The 17,334-nt window shown below is 40.7% G+C and overlaps 1 protein-coding gene across 1 annotated transcript in view; it reads left to right on the top strand.

The window, feature by feature from the left end:
* Window positions 1–11,268: 11,268 nt before the first annotated feature.
* LOC125484720 (mucin-2-like) overlaps window positions 11,269–17,334 on the top strand; it is a 47,484-nt gene continuing 41,418 nt past the window's right edge. The window contains exon 1 of the mRNA XM_048604568.1: window positions 11,269–11,347. Within this exon, the coding sequence (XP_048460525.1) occupies window positions 11,269–11,347 (79 nt within the window). The remainder of the gene's footprint in view (window positions 11,348–17,334) is intronic.

Genomic DNA, 17,334 nt, shown 5'->3' with positions numbered 1-17,334 from the left:
CAGAGTTACGTAGAGCAAAGAAAGCTTTCATTTTAATTACACAGGATGATTTTAATCTGTTTATAAGTCCCCAAAATCTTGATTTTGTCCCTTGATCTGATGTACAGCTGAATCTAATTTTACACAGTAATTCTCTCCACATCAGCTCCACTGCTTTTTGAACCAAACACCTGATGGAATTTAATCACCAACACATCAATGTCGTTTGAAGGAATGGATTTGAAACAAACATAATGATTTATTCCATCACATCTAATTCTGAAATTGTTTAATGGATTCCTCTGCTCACTTCCTTAGGTTATTTCCTTTTTAAACCTTCCCCCTCTCACCTTAAACCTAAGCCCTCTAGCTTTGGACTCCCCCACCCCGGGGAAAAGACTTCGGCATTTCATCGTATCCAAGGCCCTCATGATTTTATAAACCTCCATAAGGTCACCCCTCAGCCTTTGACGCTCTGGGAAAAAAGCTCCAGCCTATTCAGCCTCTCTCCACAACTCAAATCCTCCAGTCCCAGCAACATCCTTGTAAATCTTTCCTGCACCCTCTCAAGTTTAACAACGTCCTTCCTACAGAAGGGCGACCGGAATTGTATTCTAAAAGTGGCTTCACCGATGTCCTGTACAGCCACAACATGATGTCCCAACTCCTATACTCAAATGTTCTGACCAATGAAGACAAGCATGCTAAACGCCTTTTCACCACCTTGTCTACCTGTGGCTCCACTTTCGAGGAACTATAAGACCACATAACAATACACTCCTAGGTCTCTTTGACAACACACGCCCCAGGAGTATTAAGTCTCAGCTCTTTCCCTGCAATTCAATGTTCAGTTTGTTCAATTTTGATGATTAATCTGTAAGGCACTCAAAGTCGAGCAGCCACACATTGTCTGACTGCTCACTGAACACTTCATTCCTTGATTTTAAGAAAAGTAATGATTTCAGGCACAAAATCTAAAAATCTTTGCAGGTCCTTCCTTCAACTTAATTACTTCATATCAACATGGAGGCAACATAGATATCATCGAGTTTATTGGGTAAGCACATAAACAAATGGTGCTGAAGAGCTCTTGTTCAAATTGAGTTTACAATGTTAACACCAACTTTTATTATAGAAAATAAAGTCTATTGCTTTACTTGCTGATGCTTGCTGGTGGATTATGCAATGGTAATTGACGGGTGGAAATCAGGGTCATTTCTGAAAAACGAGAAAAAGCATGCATTTACGTATAGCATGGTTGATGCACATCAGTTGTAATGGAAGCCAATTTCTTGATTCTTTGTTGAAACACATCACTCTTGAATTTCTTATAGATATCCTCATTAAATGATTTCTCTTTAAGGGGAAAAAGGGTGGGAATATCTTCTTTAGTTGTTTTGTCCTTAAAAAAAACCATGTGCACAAAAGTAATGTCAATGGATTTATTGATCTGCAGTGAGAAGTATTCATAGTCCTTCAGGGCCTGCCATAGTTGCTGAAAGATGCCATCAGACAAAGATTCCACTTGTCTTGCTATATCTGTGAATGATTACTTTTGTTTTGCCTGAAGGTGACAAATGTGTGATGATGCTTCAGTGCAGGCTTTAACTTTTGTTGCTAGTTTAGGAAAATAAAAACTGACTTCTGAGTTTTTAAAACAGTCTTCTGCTCATTAACTTTCTTTGTCCAAAGCATGCTGTTCAAAGGAAAACTATCTTTAAATTTACAGTATATTGTTATGTGGTGTCATTTCAAATTTCCCTATTACTTAATGATATAGTTAGTGACATAAAAGGCAAATGCTCTTATCTTTTATAGTTGTGAACAGAAATTAATTTGCTCACTCCCTGTGGAGGTTATACATTTTTGGTTTCTTTTTAGATTCATCATCATCATTATCGCTTCATCTTGAAGTTCATGACGACACTCTACTGCTAATCATACGCTGGTAGGCCTCTGGGTTTGCACTCTGGAACATCCTAAATGTTTCTGACTGCTTTCAAATGTGGAGGTGCTAGAGGTCACGTCTGTGGCCATAATTTGGTTTTGGAGTCCCTGAATGGTCGGTATTGCTGGGGTATTGAATGCTGGTGCAGCAGTGTTCCCAATGCTTTTTCTTCATTCTGCAAGGGTCCATTGGATAATAAGCTGAAGAAAAGAAAACTGCAGGTTTACAAAACGTCGACAGAGGGCTGGAACTATCTGAGCTGCTCTTGCACAGTGTCTGCCTGGATATGATGGACTGAATAGCCTTGTCTGTTTCTTTGCAATGTAATACACGAGATTTTCAAATTAGTTCCTAGTGCATTTCTCATTTATTTGTTTCCATTGCCACCCAAAAATGTACCTTACCCGAAAATGATAGTCTGTCTAAAACAAGATGCAACATGCTGGCAAAGCCTATTAAATGTGTACACTCTTCTCTAGCAGTGTGGCTTCCAGAAGTAGAAGTCCTACAGTGGCATGATGATCAACATGTGTCCAGTGATGGAAAATGGGCTAGTGATGAGATTGACTGTCAGGGACTCTGTGATTGACCAATTGAATGTGATCTATGTGTTGTAGACCATGGCCCTAGACTATCATGCTGTTGCTCCTCCTATGCTAAAAGTACAATTCGTGGATCTTACGGTTATATCAGCAAATATCCTGATAGCAAAGATACAGGGTTTATTTGCTGCTGTGTTGTGAGTTTCCTAAAACTGACCTTGGCCTGGATCTCCAGGTAGATCATAGTGCCATTCTGTAGCAGACAGAAACGCAAAGTGAGATCAAATATATAAATCTATGCTAAATAGGTTCCTGATTAAATTCTAGTTGGAATCCATTGAAGCAAATGGAGACTTCAGCATCTCTCATCTTTTTTACTTAACAAGAACTGTCCAATGCTGTGGCATGAAGAAAAAAATAACTATTATTTTATTACTTTACAACCATTTAGACAAAATTCTCAGACTCGCTGTAAATTTCATCATTTGAGTTTCTTTGATTTCTTTTTCTTTTCTCTTAGTCCACACCCACATGTGGGAACAGGTGCATTTGTAAGACCTGACTGACAATAATTATCTTGAACAAAAGCATAATACTGTGGAGATTGGAACTTAAAAACTTGGTGATCAACCTGCTACACCTTCCAAGACATTCTCATGTACTGCTGTCGTTCTACTTTGGGATGGGACCATGTACTCTCGTCATCAGCTACATCACCACCCAGGGTATTCAAGAGTAATGACAGATTGCTTTCTACATCTTTTATTATATTGTCCATACCATTGAATTTAGCTGTAAGAAATCAAAATGCAACAGATTTAAAACTTTTAAAGTAATATTACAAGAATGTTCTATTACAATGGGAGTAAAAATGATTTTAGTCAGTTGTCGACTGTTACCAACTGAGAACAAGGAAGGAGCTCAATGTTTGGGTAATTCACAATGATGCTTAAGGTAGTGCACAACTGGCTACTGACAAAATCACTTGGAAACTTGCTGTTGGCTAAGATTAAAACAAGAGTATTTTTGTGCTCTTCTTTACTAACCTCACTGAAAAATATTCCTGTGTGTGAAAATGTGAGATGAGCTGACAATCATTGTGGGCTAATTTTGCATTTCCTACATCATTACTATGCTGATCCATCCACATGGAGAGCTGCTATGAGGGATTTGATCACATTTGTATTGATTCAGGTTGACAACCCCATCTCAATATAGTACTGAAACCTGCTCATACGTGAGGACCATAACGTAATTAGTGTTAGCTTTATTTTAATAATTGCAAGTCACTGCACAATCCCTTTCTCAACAGCTTTATGTTAGATAGGTATTTACCCATTGTTGAATAGTCCTTCAGGTACGAAAAGATTCACAAAGCTAGAGATAGTGATTTGTCTAACAATTTACTTCACCTACTGTTGAGAAAATTAATCAAGTACCCTGAAACATTTGTTTTAAAGCATACACAAATTAACCATGTCCATAAAATATGTCTGTGGACTTTAAGACCCTGACCATGTGATGCACAAATTGGCCCCTTCTAGTTACTTCATGTGTGCAACTGTGCAATAAGACATAAATGGACACCTCATTGAAACAAATCACCCACACTCCAAAAAATAATCGATTATTCAGAAGACTATTTAGTTTTCAGATCAGCTTCTCATGAGGGACAAAGTTGTATGTGTTGTGAGAATCTATTTGTTTACATCAAATGCACTATCTTCATCAACACTCTTTTTTTAATCTTCTCAAAAATTTCAATGAAGTTTGTCAGATACAAGCTTTTCTTACCTATATATTGATTGTCCTTGATTAATCCGTGCCTTTCTAAATGAGAAATCTTGCTGAACTCCCAGAACTTTTGCAATAACTTGACCACTTTCAGAGCTTAGGTTGACTGGTTTGGAATTACTCATGCCATCCCTCTTCATGTTTTAAACAACAATACAACACAAGAAATGCTCCAGTGGTGTCATAATGTAGCCTAAGAAGACAGTATTGTCTCTGATTCCAGCATCTGTGGTTCTTGCTATCTCTGAGGATTAGAAAATGATGGTTATGCCTCTGATACTCTCTACCTTGTTCCAATTACTAACTTGGGATAGAGTTCATTTGGGTTTGGTTATTCATCCACTTGTAATGATATTAAACACTTGACATTCGTCCTTCACAGTATATATTCCATCCAATCACTCATATACCTTTTCCTCAATTACAGTAGCTCCAATCTTCAGATCTGGGTTAGAATCTCTACTTCCTACTCAAACTCACCAAATGCAGAATTCCTTGGAGAGAGTAGCACAGAGATTCTTTGTGGAAGTCAAAGCTCCTGTTTAAAGCACTGGCTGCTGTAATCAGGGAGAAAAAAAACAGTTTAAATACTCAAAGCCACATTGAGAAAATGCAGTGAGAAGCGAAGTGTGTAAGGTATGTGGGTGAGGAGAAAAATGCCAGATTGGTGAGGGTTAGGGTGGCAGTTGGGTGAGGAAATAGGGGTCTAGTCAAGGGGTATGGTAGGGTCAGACTGTCAAGGGCGAGTTGGGATTTGTGGAGGTCATTCAGAGTGACTAGTTGGGAGGAATAAGGTGGAGAGTTGGCCAGTTCAATGGGATGTCATGATGAGGGCAGTTGTATAGTTACCTAGGATTAGAACTGGTTTTTATCTGGCTAACCTCGTCTTTCTAACGACCCAGGTTTGTGAGTCAGAGCCCTCAAAAATGTTCAACTGTAACTCAGAGTTAGAATCTTTTACGAAGGGTCAGGATACAAACTAATTGCTCCTTAGTAGTTTAAACTTTCCAGGCAATTCATGCATAGTTATTATATCAGGACTTCAAACATGTTCTGACACATCTCTGCGGTTCTGTCTTCTACTATCCTGAGCCGATTCTACTCTCCTCAGTCCCCATTTTGGAAAACATTTATAAACTTATAAATACCATGATGAAGTGAATAGGGAATTAAAACTGAAAGAGGAAACAAAAAACATGTCCGGAGAGAGACAGGCATGGGGAAATTGTGCAACAATTATCTTTGGCCTTTGACTTTCCTTAAACCTTCTATTGCCTGGAGTCTGTCACTCAGGTATCAAAGCCACCCAACTCCTCTAGCCCCTATCCAGTTCCTTAGTTTCGGCAATGTCAGAAATATTTGATTTGTTTTGACTGTTATGTGTACTCAAGTACAAAAGTACAGGAGTGCAGTGAAAAGTGTATAATGTTGCCATCTTAGGTACAAGTGCCTAGGTACGGAATCTTGCGAACAAGGCAGAAAGAAAGAATAAAGTTAAAAATTGAACATTGGAGTAATTATAGTACAGTGACAGCTTCTTAGTTTTAAGTAGAAAATAAAGAAAAGCTGGAAGTTCAAACATTATATAGCACCAGGTGAAGGGACAGACTGTCTTCAAAAACAAACCACCACCCCCCCCACCCGAGAAAATGTTACGGAAACTCAGCAGGTCTGGCAGCATCTGAAGAGAGAGAAACAGAGTAAATGTTTCAAATCTGATACAATACTTCTTCAGAAGAGTCCTTTGTGGTGAAGTACATTATATAGAATGTGCATTTGTTGGGACTGAGGTGCTCTGCTATGCTTCAATTTGTTAAACTAATCATTAACTCAACTGAAGCAGACATCGACGACTGTATCGGCACCGCCTCGTGCTCCCACGAGGAGCTTGAACAGTTCATCCACCTCACTAACACCTTCCACCCCAACCTTAAGTTCACCTGGACCATCTCTGATACCTCTCTCTCCTTCCTGGACCTCTCTGTTTCCATCTCCGGCATCCACCTGGAAACCGATATCCATTTCGAGCCTACCGACTCCCACAGCTACCTAGAATACACCTCCTCCTACCCACTTTCCTGCAAAAATGCCAGCCCCTATTCACAATTCCTTCACCTCCGCCGCATCTGCTCCCAGGATGAGGCATTCCACTCTCGGACATCCCAGATGTCCTCGTTTTTCAAGGACCGCAACTTCCCCCCCACAGTGGTCGAAAACGCCCTTGACAGAGTCTCCCACATTTCCCACAACTCATCCCTCACACCCCCTACCAGCAATAACAACCAAAACAGGATCCCCCTCGTCCTCACGTACCACCCCACCAACCTCCGGATCCAATGCATCATTGTCCGGCACTTCCGCCATCTGCAATCTGACGCCACTACCAAAGACATTTTTCCCTCCCCGCCCTTATCTGCTTTCCGGAGGGACCACTCTCTCCGTGACTCCCTTGTCTGCTCCACACTACCCTCCAGCCCCACCACCCCCGGCACTTTTCCCTGCAACCGCAGGAAGTGCTACACCTGCCCCTACACCTCCTTCCTCACCCCCATCCTAGGCCCCAAGAAGACTTTCCACATCAAACAGATGTTCACCTGCACATCTGCTAATGTGGTATACTGTATCCGCTGTTCCCGATGTGGCCTCCTCTATATCGGGGAAACCAAGCGGAGGCTTGGGGACCGCCTTGTAGAACACCTATGCTCGGTTCCCAACAAACAACTGCACCTCCCAGTCGCGAACCATTTCAACTCCCCCTCCCACTCCTTAGACGACATGTCCATCCTGGGCCTCCTGCAGTGCCACAACGATGCCACCCGAAGGTTGCAGGAACAGCACTTCATATTTCGCTTGGGAACCCTGCAGCGGAATGGTATCAATGTGGACTTCAGAAGCTTCAAAATCTCCCCTCCCCCTACTGCATCCCAAAACCAGCCCAGCTCGTCCCCGCCTCCCTAACCTGTTCTTCCTCCCAACTATCCCCTCCTCCCACCTCAAGCCGCACCCCCATCTCCATCTACTAACCTCATCCCGCCCCCTTGACCTGTCCGTCCTTCCTGGACTGACCTATCCCCCCTCAACTCCCCATCTACACTCACCTTTACTGGCTCCACCCCCACCTCTTTGACCTGTCTGTCTTCTCTCCACCTACCTTCTCCTTTATCCATCTTCTATCCGCCTCCCTCTCTCTCCCCATTTATCTCAGAATCCCCTTCCCCTCCCCCGTTTCTGAAGAAGGGTCTAGACCCAAAATGTCAGCTTTCCTGCTCCTCTGATGCTGCTTGGCCTGCAGCGTTCATGTAGCTTTACACCTTGTTATCTCAGATTCTCCAGCATCTGCCATTCGTACTATCTCAGACTTAATACTTACTTTGATTTAGGCCCGCTTAAAACTTAGTGAATTATAAACTCAAACTTAAAAATTCACACTAACGGAATTCCCTAGTTTAATCAAATTCCCAAACTTAGAGGGGAACATGGTACAACAATAACATACTCAGCCAGAAGTTTGCTTGAAGTCCTGTAAAGGCATTCCACAATATGCTACTCTGGTCTAGCTGCAATTCAGCTTTGTGACCTTCTGCTTCCAGACTCTTGGGCTGGAAGTTTGCTGGGAATGAGATTCAGAGAATTATTTTCCTGGTCCAAGCTGGCCTTCTAGTCGTGTTCTGACTAAAGAGGGTGAGCAGGCTGTTGAAGTTTGGCAGCCCTGAGTCATGCTGAAGGAGGTAGGAGACTGTCAGGGCTTCACAGAGCTATCAGAATGAATGGAGTATAGAAAGTCGTGGGCGTCTTGGACTGGAAGTGATCACCTCCAGTTGGTTCGCAGAAGTTGTAGGGGTGGCCTTAGACGTCTGTGACCTTTTCCTTGTGGAATGCAGCTCTGGCCCCAATGGATTGTTGCATCCATTAAGCTGGCAGCTGTGCACAGAGCGAGGGATCACTTAGCCATGGCAAAATGCTGATAAGGAGGGAAAATTGCTTGTAACTGGGACTTAAGAAGGTAAATTAGTTAATAATTGATACAGATTTGTGTTAATTTTAGCATTTAAAGTTAAAAATATATTCTGTTCCCATCTGCATACTTGTCTGGAAGAAGTGTTAGAACTGAGGTAACAAGGTGTAGAGCTGGATGAACACAGCAGGCCAAGCAGCATCAGAGGAGAAGGAAGGCTGACGTTTCGGGCCTAGACACTTCATCAGAAATGGGGGAGGGGAAGGAGGTTCTGAAATAAATAGGGAGAGAGGGAGAGGCAGATAGAAGATGGATAGAGGAGAAGATAGGTGGAGAGGAAACAGACAGGTCAAAGAGGCAGGGATGGAGCCAGTAAAGGTGAGTGTAGGTGGGGAAGTAGGGAAGAGATGGGTCAGTTCAGGGAGGACGGACAGGTCAAGGGGGCGGGATGAGGTTAGTAGGTAGGAAATGGAGGTGTGGCTTGAGGTGGGACGAGGGGATAGGTGGGAGGAAGAACAGGTTAGGGAGGCGGGGACGATGTCTTGGTGGCAGTTGGAGATGAAGAGGTCGAGGGACGGTAGGAGGCCTTGGCGTGGTGTCCAGGAGGAGGGGGTGTGTTGGAGGCGGGAACTTGTGCGCTACCTGGAAAGATATCAGTAAGATGAGGAAGGCTACATATCCTCCTAATGCTTCAGATATTTTGGTAAAGAGTGATGAACTCACACAAAGTCTAAGTACTACATGGCATTCATTAAGAGCAATCATAAAGGTAATGTTGCTTATATAAATCCTGGCAATATTCCAGGGCTCAGCAAATAAAAGTGTCCATTGAGAATCGCATTTGGCAGTCCCAACTACAGCAGTAATTAATCCAAGCCACTTTTAGGTATTCTGAGGGTTAAATAGCAGGATAAAATGATTACATTGATTTAAGAGAAAAATGTGACAGGTTTTCGATATTTTTAAATCAATTGTTGCCACCTGGTTTCTCTCAAACAAATGGGAAAATAGCAAACAGCATATAAATGATGCAAGACCAATTAAATGAGATGTTAATGCATGTAAATGTGCTTCTTGCCCCTCACTGGCTTTCCATTCAGACTTCAGGTGCAAAATCAGAATGTATTTTCTTGAAACCAAGAATCTAATTTTTCCAATATCTCCATATTCACTCAACTAACTGTCTACTGCGTACATTATTCAGAGGTGGGAAAATTCAGCCCTATGTTCAGGGCCATTTCAGCTCGTATATGCTACCTGACCCACTGTGATCTCCAGCACTTTTTATTTTCAGTAGGTGAAATGAGAAACTTGGCACTGAGTTGTGGATGGGTCACAAGATATATCTCAGTAACACTTCCCTTTACTTGAGTTAATATTTAATGTTCACTCTGTTAGTGAGTATTATAACAGGCCTAATAGTCTATATGGACTAAAAGTTGCCTTTTCCTTTCCCCACCTCAGAATAATAAATACTTAAAACAAAGAACTGTATATGCCAACAATCTGAATCTCAGCAGGTTTGGCCGGGCCTGTGGAGAGAAAGTAAAGGTAACGTTTTGAGTCTAGCGATCCTTCTTCAGAACCCTGAACGTAGCATCATAGAGTTGTACAGCATGGAAACAGACTCTTCAGTCCAACTCATCCATGCTGACTAGATACTCTAAATTAATCTAGTCCCATTTGCCAGCATTTGGCCCATATCCCTGTAAACTCTTCCTATTCATGTACCCATCCAGATGCCCAGATGAACTTCTTACCAAGGGATCGATCAATTGTTGACAGATCAGTAGTGGGATTAACACTGCCAATTATCTAACAACTCGCTATCTTTTAGCAATTTTACCAATGAGAGGTATGGGATGCAGAGTTTTAGAGATGCCTACTTGAAAAATGTGAGATTTACATGATTATAAGGTATGATTTGTCTGGTTAGCATGCAAAACAATACTTTTCACTGTATCTTGGTACATGTGACAATAACAAACCGAATCAAATTTTTGAACCTATGACTGTCCCCAGCATCCCTGACCACCCCCAGGAATCTAGTCTCCCCTCTGTAGGCTCTGCCATCCTGCTAACCCCATTCTCTGTCTGCCCCTGGATTCCTCCTCTGTGCCCGTGATACCACTCCAAAACTCACCACTAATTCATCTTTCCCAGTCCTGAGCCTCTATGTAGGCTACCATTTTCTTTGTCCCCTCCTTTGCGCCGTAAAGTTTAAGAAGACAAACTGCCGAAACTGCAAAAAGCGACAGATACAAGGCATCTTCAAATGACCCTGAAAACATGCCACAAGATTCTCATGCACTGCAGTTATGAGGAAAGGTCACCGGTCCCGAAACATTAACTCTGATCTTTTTCTTCACAGATGCTGCCAGACCTGCTGAGCTTTTCCAGCAACTTCTGTTTTTGTTAAAAATTGTTTTGCTCTGATGAGTATTCGCAGCAGCCAAATGTATTACAAATGTGAATGTGCCATGGTTTGCTGCAAAAATTCCTCTGGCTTCATCATTGCATCTCCACTTGTCATCAGGAAGTTACAATTCCCCATTCCATTAAATTAAATCACCCCACGGTCACACATGTCATAGATGCAGGCTCCATAAATTTCTCCCATACCCCATGTTAATATTTTACAAACATACTCCCACAAACCCAACACTTTGTGGTCTAAAATCAACATGCTCCTTATTTATCATATATATTTAAATATTTTCCAAAGTTTTATTATTTGTTTCTATTATCATGTGTGTAGTATCCTATATTACCTGTAAGCTTTCAGTATATATAACAAAGTATCAGTATGCCAAATCTACTGCAGTGGTAGAAAACCTGGTATTAAAAGGATTGCCTCTGAAATACGAGAAGTTTGCTTAACCCGGAAAAATGTGTCAAGAAAGAAACCACAACTAGAAAAATTCCAGAGGAGGGAGGAGTTTTCGCAGCAACTGAAGGTTGTTAACAGACTGAAACTGAATCACTTGCTTCAAGAAAGTTAAATGAAGGCTACAATAGCATTCTTCTAAAAGTACAAGGGAGCCAGCGCTATGGGGAGAGCAGCAGCGTGGATATATCCCTTACTTTTATTGGTAGTCAGTGACTTGATTCATGGACAGAATGCAACAGGTAAACCAAATTATACATCAGTGTTGTCAGTGATCCATGTCGCAATAAGATGTAAGAAAAATAATTTCATATGAAATCATAAAAATATTTCCTTGTGCATTAGATGTTGATAAATATGTTTTTTATATATTTTAGGGCACTTATCTGGTAAGCCGTGTGATTTTAGGTGGTTTAGACCTTTGTGAACATTTGTGAAGGTCTCTAAGCTTTGCTATTGCTAACATATGCCTGAAAGCTCCTTGTCTTGCATTGTTTGCCTATGAGGGAGAACATGCACACTTTCAAAGTTAAACAGAAACTAAGTGGATTGAAAAAAATAAATTGTAAACTTGTAAATGTGGCATTCAGTTTCTCAGCAAAAACATAATTTCTACAAATATCACATTGAGAAAGCTTTCCTTATTGATGAGACAAAGTTCATTTTTCTTTTGCGTGCCAATCTCATCTTCACTACTTTTTATCCTTTCATGGGATTGTAATCTTCGCTGGCAAGGCCAGAATTTGTTGTCCATCTCCAAATGCCCTTGAGAAGGTGATAGCGAGTTCCATCAGGAGTTGCTTCAGACAGCAGATTAACACAGATTTCTTTTGTCCACAATAGATTTAAGATGGAAAAAACAGACTGTGGCCTGAACAGGTAACATGTTAACGGTGAGATTTCTCAGTACATAAGTTGGTGCAACCAGGATAGTGAGCTGCATTAAGTTTCATTTCTATGGAAGCTGTGAAAAATTTAGGCAACAAATAGAGTTTGCTGGTTTGGGTCCGAAATATATGATAGGGCTCCAAAATCAAACCACTTTCAGGTTGGGCTTCTAGTGGTGGTTCAGGTTGTTGGCATGGGACATGAAGCCAAAGGTTGTGAGGCCAGGCTTTGGCACAACAAACAATATTTTTCTGGAACCAGGAGGAGTAAAACAGGATGATTATTTTGACAACGTTTTATAGCTATTTTTACGTGAGCATTCACATTCACAACTGAATTTTACAGTGGTTCACTGACTCCTGGACCCCAGTTTTGTAAAGCAGTATTATACCTGCTTCAGGTACAGAGCTACTTTAATTTGTTCTAAGTGTATACTCTGCAATCCTACAACTCACCACAACAGATGCATGAGACAGCCTCAAGGTCTTTTGACTGGAAATGATTGTGTGGGTGGATCATTTGCAAATCAGTCACCTGTTTTCAAAGGGATGAAAATCAGATGAGTTGCATGTGAATGATTCACAAAAATATATGATTCACATGATCTCATAACATTCGTTCTCTTGTGGTGAAGCTGAAAATTTCTCCAGTTTTTTTAAGCCTGTTCCTTGTTCAATACGATCATAGCTGACCTTGTATTTCAATGTCATAGTTCTGATCTGACCCCATACCCCTCGACATCTTTAGGCTCTAAAATTCTATCCATTTCTTTCTTAAATATGTTTAATGATCTGCCTCCACAGACTTCTGTAACAGAGAATTCCATGGGTTCACCACGCCCTCAGTGAAGAAATTTCACAACCAAAATGGTCTAGAGTGTATTCTGAGACTGTGACCCCTCGATCTGAAATCCCACAACTAGGGCAAGCATCATCCCTACAGCCAGTCTGTCCAGCCCTGTCAGAAGTTTGTGTTTCAATGAAATCCCCTCTCATTCTTCTAAACTCCAGTGAATCCAGGCTTGGTCACCCTGATCTATCTTTGTCTGACGAGCCTTGCATCAGTCTGGTGAACCTTTGCTGCAATCATTCTGTGGCACATATGTCTTTTCTTGGGTAAAGAGACCAAAACTGAATACAATACTTTAGGTATGGTCTCATCAAGGCCCTGTACAGCTGCACCAAAACTTCATAGCTTTTGTATTCAAACCCTCTAACAATGATGGCCAACGTACCATTTATCTCCTGAACTGCTTGTTTGCTTAAAATGAGCAATGTACAGGTACACCCAAGTCTCTATATATGAATGGACACTGATCACTACCTTAGTAACACCAATGCACCCAAACACTGTGGGTTAGATTTAATTTTGACTGATTGTCTAAAATGCATTCTGCCTGACTTTACCTTCATTTACTTAAAAAGAAATTGAAAAGCAGACATGCTATAAACCATGGCTAATTTGATTTCTCTCCTTACAGTTTATCAACATGTTGTTTAACTAACCGGCCTGTAAGTCTCCAGTTTTATCTTTCTCACTCTCTCCTTGAAAAAGGTCCTGTCCAATCCCACATCTCAATTTACATTTTATTTTAAAAGAAGGATTCAACAATCATTGTCAGTGTTTCAACATTCTGGTCCTTTCAATAATCTCAACTATGTACAGACATTTTGATGGCTGTTATTTAACTTGCTTTCAATAGAAATTAAAAGGCAGATTTGTTCTTGTATTCTCTCACACTGGTATTTTATTTTGATTGAGAAGGTACACCAACCAATCACTAGAATAGTAATGGAAGCAACTCCTACTTAAATCTAAAATGATAATACCTTAAATTCTGCTAAATTTCTCAGACCCAATTCCATTTCTATAGCTTTTCCTGACAATTATTCCATATCTTTCTGTGGCATATCTACATTTTTTAATCACTATGATTCAATCATTTGTTCAAGCGTCAATGGAAAATAGCTATTTTGTTAAAAACTGGTGAGGAGGAGTGAATTGCCTCCCCTCTTTTCTATTGACCTGTTTGTTTATAACAAAGGTTTAAGTTCTTTTTAGCGCATTGCTATATCTTTTTCCAATTAATAAGTAGTTCTCTGTTTCACTGTAAGCAATGACCCAACTACAAGATCTTCTCACGTGAAAGACAGAAGTTTTATTTCCTGCTAACACAGAGAAAACTAATAAAGATGCAGTGTCTTAGGCCCTCACATGCACACAGTTTCAATATTTAAAAGGGGATAGTGAAATAACTCCACAGAGGCCGGTATCCCATCCATCACCAAGTCACCTTTTATTTACATGTGGAAAGTCCTTGATGCTGATCCAGCTCCTTCAGAGCAAGGTCTCAGAGAGTCAGGATGTCTGACTCTTCAGTTCTAATCTGTCAGCCAGGTCTCCCTGATTGGAACAGATTAACAGCCCCAATCAGGTCTGATAAGTGCATGTATCCCTATGTGGGTCAGCAATCATTTGCATGAATTTGCTCTAGAATTGCTACAGTTATCCAAGTAACATTTGGAGCGATCAAAGGAAACATAACTAATTTAACGAGCCATTTGCAGTTTCACTGTACCAGATATGTGTACTTAGACATGCATGGCTTAATCTTTGAGACAAGCAGGATCAACCAGGTAAACAGCCCCAATCAGGGAACTCATATTTTATGAGGTCCACCTGGTTTACCTTGTTGTAATTCCACAGATAGTCTCCAGTAGAACCATTGACAACTGTGACCACTTCTCCTTGGAGAGAGGAAGTCCAGCAATGGTGCTCTCCACGCAGATGGTAAGCGTCAGGTGCCATTACAAAGCAGCAGATGCTTTGAGCAGCAGCATCTGTTGTGAGTTTTGCCTCCAGAAGGGCATTTTCACTTTATGTGTCAATGCTAATTAAATCCTTCTCAACATAAAAAACTAAGATGTGGTAATGTGGTATTGAAAGATCCAACAGACGGTTATTGGAGGTCACCAATGTATACAATTATTATATTCACAGCTTTGTCTGGGCCAACATTAAGCTAATATCACAATTTAACCAAAGATGTGGAAAATCGCCCTTATATGTATTGACTATATAAAACATTAAAAAACCAACCCAGCCAATTACTGTCGCAACAGTCCGGTCTCAATTACCAGGAAGTGATCAGAAGGATTGTTGATAGTGTTATAAAAGCACTCCTTGTTCAGTAAATAACCTGATCACTGATGTTCAGTTTGGGTTCTGCCAATGCCACTTGGCTCCTGGTCTTATTATTTTCTAAATCAGCCTGTTCTGAGATGTTACTGCCCAGCCCAGGAACAGACAGGATTTAAACATGGGGCTTCTGCTTTAGAGTTAGGGATGAGCTCCTCAGTGTGGTGTCCCAGACAAAATTATTTTCAGCTGCTTCATCAACAAGCTTCCCTGCGTCATAATATGATAAATGGGGAAATTCACTGCTGAATGCACAATGTTCAGCACTGTTTGCAACTCCTCAAATGCTGAAGCAATCCATGTCCCTTGGCCACAAGTCTTGGACAACATCCAGGCTTGGACTGATAAATGGCAAGTAACTTTTGCATCACAAGTGCTGAGCAATAATGATAGTCGGGAGAGAATCTAACTATTTCCACTTGATGTTCAATTCCTCCACTATCAACTTCCTGAGAGTTAACGTTGATTAAAAACTGAACTCAAACAGCCATATAAATATTGTGGTTACAGAAGGAGGTACAAGGCTAAGAACTTTGTGGCATGTAACTCAGTTCCCATCTCCTCAGTTCCTCTCCACCATCTACAAGGTGCAAACCAGGAGTATAATGGAATACTCTCCAATTGCCTAGATGTGTCCAGCTGTGACAACACTCAAGAAGCTCAACATCTTCCAGGACAAAGCAGCTCACTGGATTAGCAATTTAAACATTCACTGCCTCCACCACCAATGAACGATGTATGTATCACCTGCCATTATAATTGCTGTTCCTTCACTGTCATTAGTTCAAAATCCTTATCAGCACTTTTGGCTTATTTACACCACATGAACTGCAGTGGACCCATAAGGTAGCTCACCATCATCTTCTCAGATGCAATTACAGATGCGTAATGAATGCTGGTCTAGCCAGTGACGTACACATTCCAAGAATACACTTTTAAAACAATGCATGACCTAGTACTTGGGAATTCAGTGGATGCTAATTTGTTATCTAAAGGAATGAGAAATAAGTTTCACTTATGGAAGATTAGTAAGGGAAAGAATAAAGAACAAGAGGAGGCCTACAAACCTGCTTCACCATTCTATAAGCTCATGTCTGATATGATTTTAACCTCAACTCTACACTGTTGCATATCCCCAATAAACTTTCATCCAGGTGGTAATCAAGAATCTATCTACCTCTGCCTTGAAAATATTTAATGATTCTACATCGAAACTCTTTTCATAAAGTGAAAACAAAGACTCAACCCTCAGAGGAAAAAAAAGTTTCCTCATCTGTTTTAAATGACCCCCACTTATAGTTACTCTCACAAGAAAACAACACCCTTTCAACTTTCACCCAGTCAAGTCTGTTCAGCATTTTAGATGTTTCAATTAAGTCATTTGACACATCCAAACTCCAGACAATACAAGGCTAGCTTTTCTTCATAAGGCAAACTGCTCAATCCATGTATTAGGCTAGTAAACATTTCTGAACTGCTCCAATGTATTAACAACCTTCCATAACTACAGTGAAAACAGTTAACAATACTCCAGATGTGATCTCACTAATATCCTATATAACATAAGCACAACCTCCCTACTCTTACATTCAATCCCCTTTCTAAGAAGCCATAATATACTGTTAGCTTTCCTGATTATTTACTGTTCCTGCATGCTAACCTTCTGTGATTCACGCACAAGGATACCCAGATCTCTCTGGATCTCACAGCTCTACAACCTCTCACTATTAATCTATCTCTTTCACTTTGTAGGTTTCATTTTTTTTCATAACTCACTTTTCTGTCTACGTTTGTGATCAGACCTTTAATCACTTCATCCAAATTGTTTTCATAAATTGTAAAGTTTTGAGGCCCCAGCACCAACTCCTGTGACTCACCACTCTTGACATCCTGCCAGCCAGAAGAAGATTCACTTATTCCTACTTTCTGCATCCTTCAAGCCAATATTCTATCCTTCTGAATGGCAATATTGCTGTGATTTTGTAATTCTATTAATGCCAATATGGACATTTCAATTTATCTACCTAAATAAACTCTAATAGATCCACAGTGTAGCATCCATTTCTTTCTCAAATGAGGTATTACCTCCATAACTATGAGACAACAAGGTGCAGGGCTGGATGAACACAGCAGGCCAAGCAGC

Source organism: Rhincodon typus, chromosome 13 (genome assembly GCF_021869965.1).
Source record: "Rhincodon typus isolate 14 chromosome 13, sRhiTyp1.1, whole genome shotgun sequence".
Lineage (NCBI taxonomy): Eukaryota > Metazoa > Chordata > Chondrichthyes > Orectolobiformes > Rhincodontidae > Rhincodon > Rhincodon typus.
This window is presented reverse-complemented; position numbering and strand designations above follow the sequence as displayed.